The 15,106-nt window shown below is 56.7% G+C and overlaps 1 protein-coding gene and 1 non-coding gene across 2 annotated transcripts in view; one reads left to right on the forward strand and one right to left on the reverse strand.

The window, feature by feature from the left end:
- Nucleotides 1–4,665: 4,665 nt before the first annotated feature.
- Nucleotides 4,666–4,738, forward strand: TRNAG-CCC (transfer RNA glycine (anticodon CCC)). Its single transcript has one exon. It is a non-coding gene; the product is annotated as a tRNA-Gly (tRNA).
- A 3,955-nt stretch (nucleotides 4,739–8,693) lies between these two features.
- Nucleotides 8,694–15,106, reverse strand: part of SAXO4 (stabilizer of axonemal microtubules 4) — a 7,855-nt gene continuing 1,442 nt past the window's right edge. Inside the window, exons 4-13 of the mRNA XM_024749335.1 lie at nucleotides 13,917–14,045; nucleotides 13,262–13,325; nucleotides 12,720–12,832; nucleotides 12,256–12,315; nucleotides 12,058–12,144; nucleotides 11,575–11,688; nucleotides 11,396–11,490; nucleotides 9,600–9,764; nucleotides 8,997–9,088; nucleotides 8,694–8,790 (exon numbers count right to left, since the gene is read on the reverse strand). Coding sequence (XP_024605103.1) covers nucleotides 9,010–9,088; nucleotides 9,600–9,764; nucleotides 11,396–11,490; nucleotides 11,575–11,688; nucleotides 12,058–12,144; nucleotides 12,256–12,315; nucleotides 12,720–12,832; nucleotides 13,262–13,325; nucleotides 13,917–14,045 — 906 coding nt within the window. The 3' untranslated portion in view covers nucleotides 8,694–8,790; nucleotides 8,997–9,009. The remainder of the gene's footprint in view (nucleotides 8,791–8,996; nucleotides 9,089–9,599; nucleotides 9,765–11,395; nucleotides 11,491–11,574; nucleotides 11,689–12,057; nucleotides 12,145–12,255; nucleotides 12,316–12,719; nucleotides 12,833–13,261; nucleotides 13,326–13,916; nucleotides 14,046–15,106) is intronic.

Genomic DNA, 15,106 nt, shown 5'->3' on the forward strand with positions numbered 1-15,106 from the left:
GAGGTGAGTGAGGCACTTGCCTTGGGCACAAAATTTAAGGAGGTACCAAAAAGCTCCGTAGTAATCAAGAGAAATAATAGGTGAATGCAATATAGGCAGGATTGGAGCCTGCAGCAAAAGGAAAGATCAGTAGTACGAATCCTGTCTTTATTCTAAATTTTGATATTTTGTTCATCGTGAGTTTTTTGCGTTAATTTTGATTTTTTAAATTATTGCATTCAGGACTTCCCTGGTGGTCCAGTGGTTAAGACTCCTCGTTTCCACTGCAGGGGGCACAGGTTCCATCCCTGGTCAGAGAACTAAGATCCCACAGGCTGCACAGTGCAGCCAAAACAAAAAACGTAAAAAACAAAACAAAACAAGAAAACCCCACAAATGCCTGCATTGAACTACTATTGATCTACATTCCTCAGTTTGGGGGCACTTCTTTAAATTTTGTGCCCAGGGAAATGCCTCACTCACCTCATCCTAGTCCCAGCCCTGGAATGGTTTGCAATCACGCTCTCCTCGAAGGATTATCGTGTCAGTGAGATAACACGGGAGCTGGGTATTATCATTTTGAGATATTAACTGCTGCTCCTCCAGAGGCAGTTTCCTTATATCCCTTCCCCTCCATTCAGACGCTAAATTAGCTTCTTATATTCTGCTCTCCAAAGGAAACTCAGAACAGAGAGTCAATTCCTCGGCTTTGAGTTGCAAAAGAGGCTTTGAAACACAGAGCCCGTTTTAAGAGAGAAATATTTTTTGGAAGTCAAGAAACTTGGCTTTGAACTTGGAGAGCAGGGAACTGATGCTGTAAGCCCTGGAGTGGGGAAGGATGTGCCGTCACAGAAGCCAAGATTCCACCCGAAAGGAGATAAAGTTTCAACAGGCAGGTGGGAGAGAAGGGGCAGAGCAGTACTCTTAAACCTGGATGCTGGCCCTCAAAGGGGTCCCTGGCCACCTGCTCTGGGCTGAGCTTGAGGGTGCCATGAAAAGGTCCCAGGTACATTTGGGGGACACCAGGGCAGAGGGGACCTACACTTCCTTTACCAGGTATGTCCTGAGGATGCAACAGTCCTCCCACAATGCCCTGCCCCCCTCCACGGTATGGAGAAGCCTCAGTAGAAATGGAGGAGAACTGGCCCCTCCCCAGAATCCTCTATACACCCCTGTATCATGAGGGGGAGTATCCAGAAGTTTATGTACCTCCAGTGCGGACCTGGTGTGTCTGAGAGCAAGCCGACGGACCTGGAGGAGATGTGTATGTGGTCCAGGTAAAGCAGCTGAAGGACTGATTGCGTGACCCTGGCAACCAGAGATCAGAGCGTCACAGTTGCTTCTGGGCAGGTGTGAAACCGCTAGGTGGAGTTCTGGGGGGCTCTGAGGAGCTCCGGTTCTTTACGTCTCAGTGCAGAAAGAGCTCAGCGAGAGAAAAAGTGATAGCTAAGAAGTGATTTATTAGAATAGGACGCTTGTGAGGCTCACAAGTGGGCAGGTGAGACGATGCCTCGCCCCAAGGACTTAGTGGGCTACAGTTTTATAATCAAAGGAAAAGTGGCGAGGGGGAAAAGACCACCTTCTTCCTCACTCTTGAGTAGATGTCACGCTTCCATCATCAGCTCCTCTTCCATGTCAGGTGGGGGAGTTTTCTTATCCCTACATGGTCAAGCCAGGAATGTCATGGCACAATGGAAATGAGCAAAAAGGTGGTAACATATGCTAAAAATGGCATTTCAGGTTTCCTTATATATATTTTTTTGTTTGTTTGTTTTTAATGCGCCCAGAGGAGCACGTCCTAGGAATCATTAACTTACTGAGCTCACTGGGCAGGAAGTGGGTCTCATGCCATAATTGGTTTAGTGTTTGGGGGAGTGTCTCATGCTTCTGTTGGACGGTTTTGTTGCTAAGCAAGCCTGCTTGGCTTTGTGGTTAAGCAAACCTGCTTTCTTGAGTGATCATTAACTTGCAGGGGTCTCCCGTACTTTTTTCTTTATTTACAATCCCCTAGTAGGATTAACTATTTAATTACCTACTTTGTCCCTTTACTCTGTCCCTATCAGGTACGGGGAGGACAGGTGTGGATGACCAAAGCCCACTGAGTTCCCACATCTCAGGGGGAGTCAACATGGATGGATGCTTCTCCCCCCGTGGCAAGCTCCATGTATACGCCCTCCTGGAGAAGGAGATGACAGGGAGGGGGCAGATCCTGACCTGATTGGACCTGAGTCCTGAATGGACAGTTTTGTCAGCTACCAATTGGCACTTGCCATCCACCTCTACAAGGATTAAACTATGAGTCACTGCAGCTGCTGACTTTCAACACCCCCTGAAAGAGTTCGGGGTGGAGATCAGGAATGAGGCACTCTGTGCTCTGGGAGAAACTGGCAGAACAGGTGTTCAGATAGTTAGATATTTTCAGGAGAAGATTTTATGAGCCCACTTCTTGCATCTCCTCGCATCTAGAAAAGCACTAAAATCCTTCATGGTGACGTCTGCTCCTCGTGACAAGCAGTAACCTTCACGAGACACTCAGCAACCTTCTGCAAAAAATATGCATGTACTCGGTGGCATGTACTCCCCCTTCACCAAAATCACATATATACTGACTCCCCCCCCCACCTCTTCGGAGCAGTTGCTCAGAGCTATCCGAAATGCTGCCTCTTAGGCTGTAGTCCTCATTTAGCCCCAAATAAAACTTAACTCACAACTCTCACACTGTGAATTTTTTTTCAGTTGACAGTTTAAATTCAAAGAGGACTAAGTTGAACTGGAAGCAAAGAGATGGATGCCAGTTACAGAGAGAGCAAGGTACATTTCTGAGCTCCTGAGTATATGCCTGTGAAATCCACACCTGCTGTGCACACAGCTGAACAGGTGGTGCCCTGCACGCGGGAACCAGGTCCAAGGGGCTCCGTTTGCATCAGGAACCTCATAGATTGGTATACCATTAGGGCAAGAGAGGAAGGGTCTGTTTTCCCATGTCTCACGAAAAGTCCTTAAGGGCCAGCAGCATCCCTGCCAGGTGTGTAAGGCATCTGGCTCACAGGAGGCACTCCACAAATTCTTATTTCCTTCTTCTTGATGGTAACCCACATGTGAAGGACATTTGAATTCTTTGGGCCTCCCAGCATTCTCCTAGGTTGGAGAACCCCAACTGCTTTACAAGGCAGAACCCACACGTCCTATTACAGAAGCTGAAGACTCTGGGAGTTCCCAGCTTCCTCTGCAGGTTGGAAGCAGGCGTGTGACCTGGGAGCAGAAGCGCCCACCCCAGGTTTTGAATTGGAAATGAGAGCAGAGCAGAAGGGACTGTGTAGAATCCCCTCTGAGGACAGGTGAGGACGGCGGCTGCGGGAGGACCCGCATCCAGTGCCCCTGCAGCAAGATTGTCCTACCACAGGGACTCGAGGGGACCAGAGGGGCCACACTTCATTGGGCCCAGAGCCTCCCAAAGTCTTTCCTGAGCACAGCTTTTTCAGGATCTCGCCCAATCTCTCTCTTAGGATGCCTTTCTCAGATACCTTTCCGGCCTGCCTCTTTAACTGGGGACCTCTGACACACACACACGCACACACACACACGCACACACACACCCCTCTTCTTCAGCAAATGAAAATAAAGCCCCATGCTTTTCACCAGCTGCACACTTGAGACCCCCAGTGCAGTGATGTGATGGGAAAGGCCTTGTGTTCCAAACAGAGACCCAAGCGTGCTCTCACTAAGCCGTGAGCCTTTGGGAACCGGCCACATCTCTCTGGCTCAGGCTGACCTGGTTTTTACAAAGGTCCTTCCAGGGGTGAAGTTTTATGACTCAAAGAACTTTCTTGGCAAACCCTGTCTGTAGCAGCATCTTGAGAAGCAAGGAGTGTCAGGGCGCCTCGAAGACCCCAGCAGGCCCTCCTCTGACCTTGAATAGAGGCCCCAGGTGCGGATTTCCTGGGTCTGATCCCTCTTCTAAAATATTTACCATTCAGGGAACATTTCCGTGGGAATGGGTGGCCCTCCAGATGATCAGAGAGGAAATTGGGGATGGGGTTCTGACTTTCAGGCCCTCCATCTGTCTGTGGGTAACAGACCCACTGTCCTGCAGCCTCCCCAATCAGGGCCTCCCTCCACCCCCCAGGCCTCCCGTTCCCATGAACAGATGCCTTTTCCCAGCGGACCAGTTGTCAAGCCCATGAGCTGGTGGATCTTCAGGTCGCCACGTGACTCAGGCCAGATGGTGCCCGTCAGCATCAGCTGTCACAGCGCCACGACAGGCCTCAGCCTCACACACGTCCACGTGCGTCACAAGTGGGCACCCAGCATCTGTCCCCATCCTGCCATCCCATCAGCCCTCTGGGCTCCGCACCTCACCCCAATGCCGTCAGCGCAGCACCCACCTGTGTCCCCAGACTTCCCCCAGAGGGAGGCCCTCCTGCGTTCCTGCTGAAACGACGGATGCCCACGGAATGTTCCCAGCCCCCGGCAGGCTGTGAGGGCTTAATAAAGGGTAATCACCATCACTGTGCACCTCACAGCTGCTTCTAAGATATCGGGGGGGCGGGGCAGGCAGGAAGCTTTTGGGAACAGATTCAATAGGCACCCGCTGAGAGGAGAGACTCGCCTGGTTACAGCTGAGTGGAACAGCTTCCAGGAGGGCCTGGGAGAATTGGCCTCAGAGACAGGGCCCCCCGTGGGACTTCCCTGGTGGTCCAGCGGTTAGGACTCTGCGCTCCCAACGCAGGGGGCCCAGGTTCAATCCCTGGTCAGGGAACTAGATCCCACATGCCGCAACTAAAGAGGCGGCGCAGCCAAATAAATAAACATTAAAAAAAAGAGAGAGAGAGAGAGGCAGGGCCCCCTCACGGGGCCTCCAGGTTAGGCTGTAAGGCTGTACAGGTGGATCGCCCACCCAAACTCTCCCAGACAAGTGGCGGCCTGCTCCCAGAGAAGGGTCCTCAGGGGCCTGTCCAGGGCCAAGCAGGAAGGGACAAAGGCCAGACCCTGTGACAACTTCAAGTCCCCACTCCTATCTGGGACTCGGGTTTCCTCTGCTCCAGCATCACTGCAGCAGCTCTTCTAGCCCACAGGGCGGGCACGGCTCCTAGCTGTAGCTCAGACGGTCAGCTGGAGGCAGGAGGCAGCCGCAGGGTGTGGGGAGCCGGGATTTGGACCCAAGCAGTCTGACTCCGGAGCTCGGGCCTGGACAGCTACTCCCTGCAGACAGCCTGGGCCCAGGCGAGGAAAGGGGGCCAGGCTGATGCTGGTCGGGGCCAGACTGGAAGCTCAAGTCTCAGAGGCGTGAGCGGACGGGCCCCTGAAAATGAAGCCACATCTCCCGCTCTCCACCTGACAGCACAAAGGAGAGTGATATGGCAAAGGCCAGTCCCTCCCATGGGGTTTCAGTAACACAAGTGGCCACAGGGTGAGACGTGCCCACCGCTCCTGCCCTGGTGACGCACAGAGGATTGCTTGGCACTGATCCGGCCGTGGTCGTGGGACCTGCCGGGGGTCAAGGTTGGAATGCAGGGCCCTCAGACCACGGCAGGGAAGCGTGGTTGGGCTTGGTCAGAGGCTGGGCTGGAGGGGAGGGCAACAGGGCACATGCAGAGGGAGAAGGGGCGGCCTGGAGGGCAAAGCACAGGGGTCCCGAGGGCCACAGCCACGGCATCCGGGCGAGGGGTTGGGGCCACAACAGGGTCTCAGCCGCTGGGCTGCACTGATGCAGGGAGCCTGGGTGACTGACATCCTGGCACAGCGCAGGTGGCACCTAGAACCCACATCTGGTGCCCCCACTGGCAGGCAGAGATCATTCGTTCATGTGTTCGTTCATTCACTCCATTATTTAATATTTACTGAGCACCTGCAAAGGTGCCAGCACCACCCTGGGCTTTAGAAGTCCAGTGTGAACAAGACAGACACGTCTGTGCCCTTTCGGAGCCTCATAACGGACGAGGGGGACAGAGAAGGGCCCCGTAATAAGGTCAGCGAGGCCCCTGGAACCTGTCCAACCTGCCTCCTCCACGGGGATGCCCGCCTCTCAGCCTCACTGGCTCCCACCCCCGTGGCAGAGCCTTGGGCTGGCCCCTCCACGGGGTCCTTGCCCCCAGCCTTGCCTCCTTCGGTGCCCACTTCTGGCCACTCTGCCCATTTGAGTTCCCTCACCGAGGGGTCCTGCCCTGAGTGACTCGGTGGGAACAGCAAAAGTCAGGAAGCCCGGAATGACTTGGAGTCCACTCACGCCCCCACCAGGAGACTTCCTTACTGGCTGTGTGACCTGGGGCGAGTCGCTCTACCTCTGTGTCAGCCTTCTCTCCTAGAGATGAGGAAATCTGTGTCCTGCACCAGGCAGGGGCTCTAGAACCACCTAGGTTTGACCTTGGTCCCTCCTGGACCCCCTTCCTGCCACCCCACGCCCTGGGTCACCCTGTCTTCAAACGACCCCTTGGGCTGGAGCCCAGGACCCAAACAGGGAGGCCAGGATGGTCTGCCTGGGAGAGAAGCTGCAGGGGGAGAAGGCAGGGGCTAAGGGGAGCTCAGGGGTGGGGTCCACAGCTCCAGCTCAGGAAACAACCCGAGGTGGCCCCAGGTCACCTGGCCTGGAAATTGGGTGCAGGACGATGGGGGAGGGCGGGGGAGAGATGGTGTCATCTGGCACCAGTGTCCCTGACACCATATCCCTCGTTGAGCCGGTAGAGGTAGGGTGAGCGGGAAACACGAGCTGCAGCAAGACACTGGTGGGGAAGGACATGGAAAGGTGAAACGGAGCGGGCTGCGGCGTGCTCGTGTATGCACGCTCACGTCTGTCCTGGAGGTCTCTGTACATCTGTTTTTGTGTGTCTGCATGTCTGGGTCTATGAAGTGTCTGTAGGTCTGCCTGTGTGTGTTTATGGGTCTGCATGCACAAGCACCTTGGGTGTTTATGGGAAGGTGTGTTTGTGTACGTGTCCGTTTTGTGTTTCCATATGTTTCTATGTGTGATTGTGTTAGTGAATCTACGTGTAGTTGCCTGTTGGCGTTTATGCGTCTGTATGTGTTTGTGTGTGCGTGTCTTCAGAGGTCTGTGTGTGTCTTGTGTTTGAGTGTGCTTTTGTGTGTGTGAGCTTGTGGGCAGGAGCCGCTGGTGGACCCCCTCCCTCTCCCCCAACTTCACCATGGCCAGACCACTACTGTGGCCCAGCCCTGCTGGCAAGTCTCTGGTTTGGTCACTTACCCTTGATGTTGGGGCCATGGACCAGCGGGCTGCACCCCCAGTCTGTGGGGCTGTCGGTGGGTCCTGAGTCTGGCTGGGTTCATAGTCGAGACACTCTGTGTCCCCTCCGCCCCTCCTCCAATGCTGGGGCCAGCTGGAGCCACCCACATCGCACATGGAGCCCCAGCCAGGCCCTGGACAGCCCCCAGACCTGCTGCTCAAGACTGCTGGGTACAGCCAGGCCCCAGGGCCAGCAGAGCTGTTCCACAGACTCCCACTAAGGGGCAGGGGTAGAGGTGGAGGGTGGGGACCAGCTGCTGGACCACTGAGTCTGCCCTCCTGCATGCGGGGCTGGGCTGCAAGGTGCAGGGGACATCCCTGGCCAGGGGCGGCTGCTGCCTTTCTGTCCTGTGCGACTTCAAGCAGCTCATGCACCCTCCTCTCTGGGTCCAGGTTCTTCATTTATAAAATAAGGGGCTGGTGCTAGCAGGGCCACAGCGCACAGTCGTACGGTTGTGTACTGCACAAAAGCACCTGGCAGAGGTGACGGAAGGCTCTGAGAGGCAGCCCAGATTCCGCCTTGCGGCTGAGGGCCCCTGTCTCAGGCTGCAACACCTGGAGAAATAGAGGCTTTTCTCTTTCCGTTAAGACTTTTGCTCTTCAGGTCCTGTGCTCACATGGGGGAGTCTGCCTAGAGGTAGCCTTGTTCTAATTCTCAGAAAGGCACTGGGGCACCAGCCTTCGGGACCAGCCGCCACCCCTCCCAGTGTCGGTGTCCGGGGACTCCATCCACTGCGGACCCTCCTCCATCCATCTCTGGAGAGAGATCTCTGCGACCCTTTCTGCCCGGCTGTCCTCCCCTCTCCTTTATTTACGTGTATATGAGTGTATGTATGTGTATATGTCCGTGTATGTATGTGTGTATGTATGTATATGTGTATGCGTGGGTGGGTGTGTATGTGTATATATGCATGTGTGTATATGTATGCGTGTGTGTATGTATGTGTGTGTGTGTATGTATGTATGCGTGTGTGGGTGTATATGTATGTATGTATTTATTTAACTTCTTGGCTGTGCCACGTGGCATGTGGGATCTTAGTTCCCCAAACAGGGATCAAACTGCGCCCCCCTGAGTTGGAAGATGGGCAGTGCGGAGACCTAACCACCAGATGGCCAGGGGAGTCTTCCCCCCACCTCCTTTAAACCCAGAAGGCCCCCAGCTGTCCTGCTTTGATCCCCTGCCCCGTGCTGTAGACCTACCTCCCGCCCGCCTCCGCCTCCCCCTCTCTGGCCCGCCTGTCCCTCCCTGGGACTTCCTCCCTTCCACACTTGATGGACCGCTTAGCACAGGTCCTCGGAGACCCCTACATGGGAGAGGAAACTGAGTCTCAAGAGCAAGGTGCCTTGTCCAGAGCATGACAGTGAGTCCCACCAGGCCTCCCTGACTCCAGACCTGGCCCCTCCAGCCCTGCACCCACTCCCCACCCTCACCCCTCTTTTCCCAGCCCCCTCTGACCGCGCTGACACTGCTCTGCCGCACTGCTCTTTATTTCATTAGAAAGTAGCCGGGGAGCCCCCCGGGGGGTGTGGGAATAGGGACAGTAGCCAGCTCCTGTCCCCTGGGGTCGGCAAACCTGTGCAGACAGAGATGAGGCCTGAGGGGCTCCGGTGGTCTGTGCACTCTCCCCACCTCGAGACGCCCCTGATCTCCCACCCCCCGCTCTGGGGCTGGGGTCCCCGGGCAGGGTTGGCCTGACCCAGGGCTTAGGATGGGGGGCTGGTCCACGATGGCCACCCCTGCCCCGGGAGAGCTGTGGGTGGAGGTCCCCCGGCCCCTTACCCAGGCCTCAGGCTCAGAGGGGTACCGCGAAGCCGCTGCCGTGGCTGCCGGGAGGTGTGGCTCGGTAGAAGGGGTCAGCAGAGACCAGGGTCCTGCAGGAAGGAGGGGATGCAGGGGAGGGAGGGGTAGGGGCAGCGAGTCCGGACCTTCTCTTTCGCCCCCACCTCTGCACGGGGCCAGGGCTCAGCCGGGACGGCCAAGCCACAGAGAGTCTTTGCCGGCCAGCTCTGGGCCATTATTGGTACAAACGGGATTTCTGAGGAATTGGACTGAGCAGAAAGGAGTCAGAGAGAGGCAGAGCCACAGTCATTCCGCTTTGTCCCCACACAACCCACCCCACAGCTGGCAGGGAGCAGGTGGGAGCTGGCCAAATGCGAGGAAACACGAGCGCCCCGGGGACTGGGGCGGCGGGGGACGGGGCAGCCGTGCAGAGGGAGGGGTCGCTGGGCAGAGGAGGGCAGCAGCCCCGCTGGGCAGAAGAGGCAATGAACAAACCAGAGAGAGGAAATGGGCCTCTCAGATGGAAGACAGACGAAGGAGGGAGGAGAGGCCGGGGAAAGGCCTAGATGCAGCAAAGGACAGAGCAGGAGTGGGGCGTACTACCTGCCCACATGGGGATGCAGGCACCGCAGGCTCTCCGTGGGGTTGGGGGTGGCCTGCAGGCGGGTGACCGGCTGGTTGAAGGCATAGCCTCCGGGCTTCTGGGGCTGGTAGCCACCTCGAGTCCAGCCTTCACTGTCTAGACCCTTGGGGATGTTCTCGAAGTACCTACGACACAGAAGAGTAGCTGGCGGGAAGCTGGTCTCTGTCCTCGGCAGCCTCTCTGCGCTTCTCCGGCAGGAATGTTGGCTCCAGCGGAGCACAGACTGCGGCAGGTCCTCCAACCTCCTTGCCTTTGCCCACGCTGTTCACTCTGCCAGGAACTCACTCACCTCTTACCCTGGAAGCCTGCCCTCACGCTGCCCCTGAGCTGGGCGCCCCTCCTCGGTGCCGCCCCTGAGGCTGAGACAGCACTCTGGAGTGTAAAAGACTTTTAAGAGATGCCATGCCTCCCTCCCTGGCCTTGTGAATGTCTCGGGGGATGGGAGAGGATGGGGGTTGGGGACCCCGTCGCCTCCATTTCTCTCTAGGCGTTTGACTTTTTCTTCCATTTTGCCAATTTTCACTGAGCACTGGGCCGGGTTCTGAAGGTGCCAAAATGAGCAAGATGTGGGCCCAGCCCTTGAGTTTACAAAGGGGGTGCGGAGAGATACATGAGAAGATCAGTGACTACAACCCCTGGGGCTCTGGGCCCATGAGGAAGGAGGGTGTGCCTGACACCTGCTGAGCACTCAGAAACCCAGACAGGCAGGCGGGGGAAGGAGAGATGGCTGGGCCTGAGGGTCCGCGGGAGCCTGGGGAGGGGCAGGAACACAGTGTTGTCCCCCAACTCCCAGAGTGAGGCTCCGCCCCTCCCCCTTGCCCTCCACGGGAACTGGAGCATCACGGATCTGCTGTGAGGCTCAGGCAACACTTCCACCCTCTGAGCCTCAGCGTCCCCATTCAAAAGAGGGAGCATTTCGCTCCAATCCTCCTGGGAGATGGAGGAGCTGGGGGGGAGCAGTGTGGACGCGGATGACACAGGCTGACACACAGATGACAGAGGCCAGGAGGGGAGGCTTTTGCCTAAGAATTACACCTCCATTATCCCACTCCTGTGATGCCCTCCCCACCCAGTCCTGGCCTGGGTAGCCTCCCCCATGACTCTAGGGCCACTTCCTCCTGGAAGCCTTCCCTGATGCCCAGGACACTCACTCCTTGCCCAGGGCTCACACAGCACAGAGCTTACCTTCTGAGAGTGCATGGAGCCCACCTGCCATGGCCTGGTTGTGGTCTCTTAGCAGATGCCCTGTTGCTCCACATAGACCCCATTGTACTCCCTCATTCCTCCCCTGCCCACCAGTGGCCGGCACTGCATCTCTGGGAAAGCTGCCCTTGGGTTACTGGAGCAAGGAGGTACCTGGGATTTAATATCACCCCTGGGGACAGCTCTTAACCAAGGATCAATGGGTGTGGGGTATGAATACCCCAGCTCTCTCGTTCCTTGGCTGGGATGATTCTGAGTTGTGTGTTTTGCACTGTTTTCTAGCATCTCCCCATGGGATACCTGGTTTAATAATACACTGTTCTTGGCTGCCATCCCTTCCCCACCCCATTACCCCCATCCCTGACACCCTTAATAAAGGGTTCACACCCAACTCCTTGGCTTGGGGTCTGCTTCTGGGGGAACCCCTATTAATCAAGTGTTGGCCTTCTTCACTCATTACTGTGAGCTCATTACTTTTCGCAGTCTCAGTCTCCCTGTCTGTAAAATGGGTCGGCTTCACAGACCCAGATGTGGGTAGGGAAGAGGGGCTCACCCTTGGTTGTAGGTGGTCAGGTAGCGATTATCCAGGTCAGGGTCATAGGGGCTCCGGACATAGCTGGGGTTGTTAAGGCTGAACCCTGTGGGCTCCTGCACCGGAGGGATAGAGAGGGGACTTCTCAGGTCAGGAGGGGGTGGGGATTAGCGGTAGGGGCTGGGTACCCCAGGCCTTACCTTTTTCCCCACGGTCTCCCGGCCAAGCAGGGCCACATTTGTCTGTTGCATCCTCTGTGGGGGTTGGAATTGCCAGTGGTTCATGCTGCTGGGTTCTGGGCCGGAAGGGGGCACCTGCAAGGGACAGAATCACAAGAAGGGTGGCCGGGGGGCCAGGGTGAGGCAGCAGGATGGAGGGAAGGCAGGCAGAGGCCCATGCAGCCTCAACCGCCCCAGCCCCAGGATGCGTCCCCCTCCAGCCCCACTGAAGTCACGGCTTTGAACACACCCCTCACTTTCCAGCCCCTGGGCCTTTCCCCCTCCACCCAGAGGTCCTTCCCCCCTCCACCCAGGGGTCCTTCCTCTGCAACTCCAAATATCCTGATTCTTCCCATATTGCACTGCCTGGATCGAATGCCACCGGGCCCAAGAAACCTCCCTGGCTCCTCCTCTCTGAGTGTTCCCTTCTCAGGACACACAGGGGAGCCCCCCGAGGCCACTCACTCTGGGGTTCAGAATCCTCTCATTCACTCGGCTGAGGCCGGTCTCCCGCCCGGAGCCTCTGGCCAGCACCGGCAGGAACTCATCCCCCTAAGGCAGCAAAGCAGCCCCTGGCACGGCTTCCGGCACCATCCCAACTGCCCCACAGGAGGACCTCAGGCTGTGGCACAGACATTCCCCTCCAACCCTGGCTCAGCTTACATGAGGATGGGTCATGGGGAGAAAGTCTGGCTTGGTGACACTCCGGCTGGGGAGGAGGACCTGGAAAGAGGCCACAGAGGAGCATTGGGCTGCCCAGCTGCTCCTTTGTCCTGAGCACAGAGAAGGGCTCAGCACAAATGGGTATAACTGGACTTACAAAGGAAAGGGGAGAGTTTGGGAAGAAGGGAGGGGAGGGCATGACGCTGAAAGGGAACCAGCAGTCCAGGGCTCTTGTCTGAACTCTCAGTGACCTTGGCTATGCTGCTTTTCCTCTTTGGACCTCAGTCTTCTCATCCAGAAAATGGGGGAGTTGGACCCAAGTAGTGGTTTTCGCCCAAGCTCTTTCATCTTGTGTTTCGGCAAAGGTTTCTGCAGCTCATATATACACATTTCTAAAGCTAGAAACCCCCAGACTGGAGAGCTTCAATCACCTTGAAATTCTAGTGGGGCCCAGCCTGACTTACCGGGTCCCCAGGGAGGACCTGGGAGGGCGGCTGGAAGATGATGGGGCTCTTGTTGGAAGCTTCGGTTAAGCCAGTCTCCTCCTTGGCCCCAGTTGATTTCTTCTGCAAGAGATCTGCAAAAGACAGCCCCTCTGTGCTGGCCTGGGACAAGCAGGCCCCACCAATGTGACCACCAGTGGCTCGGTGTCCCAGTAGGTATGGGGGGAGCTGGCTCCAAGGATCTGGAGGCCGGAGCAGCCAGGATCACGGGCAACGGGGGAACTCCAGAGTCCAGGGCAGAGAGCAAGAGAGGAGAGCAAAGGGAAGGGCAAACCTCAAACAGCCCTCCTAAGCAAGAGAGCCGTCCTTTGGAGATCAGCAGACCTAAAGCACAGAGGTCAGCCCAGGGAAGATGGTTTCCCCAAGCTGCCGATATGTCCTTCTGTCTTCCGCTGGTGCCTCCTTAGCCCTGTGCCAGCTCTGGGGTCCCCGGGGGTCTCTCCCAAGGGTCGGGAATAGGGAGGTGTAGTGGGAGGCCTGAGCTTAGACTCACTCCTGCCTACCTGGCTGGTTTGAAGGCTCCTTGAGATACTTGGGATTATACTCGGAAGTCATGAAGCGGGGGCCCTGGAGCACAAAGAGTGGAGCGATGGGGGACGCAAGGTAGACCAGGGCCCCAAGGCAGTGGGGGCAGTGCTGGCTGTCCGGCTCTCTGCTTTGAGTAGACCTGCGCGCTCCCACACAAACCTCTCACTCGTCAGGCATCACAGGGCCAGAAATCCCACCAGGAGAGCACAGCTCCTCCGTGACAATGAAAACTAAGTCATACCCCACGCTGGACTCCAGGAATGAAAAACAGGACCCAGAGCCCCTGCGACCCAGAGCGGGAGGGGCCCAAAGAGAGGAGAGAGGCGGGTGGAAGGGACTGGGTGCTCACACTGCACTGGGGCGCTGGATGGGATCGGGAGAGAAGGGGGCTCAGGTATTAAATCCCAAGATACATGTAAGGAAGCCCGTGAGGACCACTTTGCTGCCGCCTTGGAAATACCAAATATCAAGTCCTTGCCTCGCCCCAGTCTCTGTGAGTGTGTGTGCCCTGAGCCCACATTGAGCTGGCTGCTTGGGTGAGTCAGCAGAGAACCTGTCTCGAGGAAGCCGGAGGAGGTGGGTCCGGCCCCTCTGCCCGGCCCAAGGCCCTCATCGGGGCCACCCACTCACGTGTCGGGCATCCTCCCACTCCAGCGAGCCCTTGTTCTGCTGTCGGTGGAGCAAGGGCACTTCCTTGGGCTCCAGCCCCTTGATGGCCTGGGGCCCATAGTCCTGGGTGTCAAAATGGACCTTCCTGACCTGGGAGGACGGAGCAGCCAATTACCCTCCAGGTGAGGGGATGGCAATCACTTCTTGACTCTGATTCTGCCCTTGACCCCTACAGAGTATCTGCACAGCAGCCTGAGGGGTCCCTTTACGATGAAGCTGGGCCATATCCCTCCTCTGCTCAAAGCCCTGCAGTATTCCCATTGCACTCCGGGTAGGATCCCACGTCCTGATGGCAGCCCACAAGGACCTAAGCTCCTCACTCTGCTCCAGCCACCTGCCTCCTTGCTGTCCCTCCTCCCATCAGGTGCTCCCACCTCAGGGCCTTTGCACTTGCTGTCTGCATTGCCTGGAATGCTCTTCCCTTACTTTGCTGCATCCGGAGGAATACTGACGTCCCTCAAGTTTTTTTTTTTTTTTTTTTTTTTTTTTTTTTTGTTGTTGTTGTTGGTGGTGCGTGGGCCTCTCACTGTTGTGGCCTCTCCCGTTGCGGAGCACAGGCTCCAGATGCGCAGGCTCAGCGGCCACGGCTCACGGGCCCAGCCGCTCCGCGGCATGCGGGATCTTCCCGGACCGGGGCACGAACCTGTATCCCCTGCATTGGCAGGCGGACTCTCAACCACTGTGCCACCAGGGAAGCCCATCCCTCAAGTTTTTGTCTAATGTCTCCACAGTAAGCTCTTTTCTGACCCTCCTGACTTGCAGGTCCAGTTCCTTCACTTCTGCTTCAGTCCTTGCCTCTTCCCTGTTGTATTTTTTTCCCCAGCACTTATCACCTTCAGAAATCGAAGAGGTGTTTAGAACGTATTGGTTGCCTGAATGAATGAATGGCAGCATCCATTCTGGTGGTGGTGGTGATAAGGATGATGGTCACACAATAATAGAAATGAAGACGGGGATGATAACGACAAAAGTGAAAGTGACAGCCACAGTGGGGATGGTGATGTGGGCGTGGACATGTGGATGGGATGGGGGAGATCATGGGGAAGGGGATAGGGTTGGGGTGCGGAGGGAACAGGACTGGAGGTGGGGATGGTAGAGATGATGATGGTGACAGGAATGGGGATGGATATGGAGGGGGAGGGGATGGGGGA

Source organism: Neophocaena asiaeorientalis, unplaced genomic scaffold, assembly GCF_003031525.2.
Source record: "Neophocaena asiaeorientalis asiaeorientalis breed wild unplaced genomic scaffold, Neophocaena_asiaeorientalis_V1.1 scaffold43, whole genome shotgun sequence".
Classification (NCBI taxonomy): domain Eukaryota; kingdom Metazoa; phylum Chordata; class Mammalia; order Artiodactyla; family Phocoenidae; genus Neophocaena; species Neophocaena asiaeorientalis.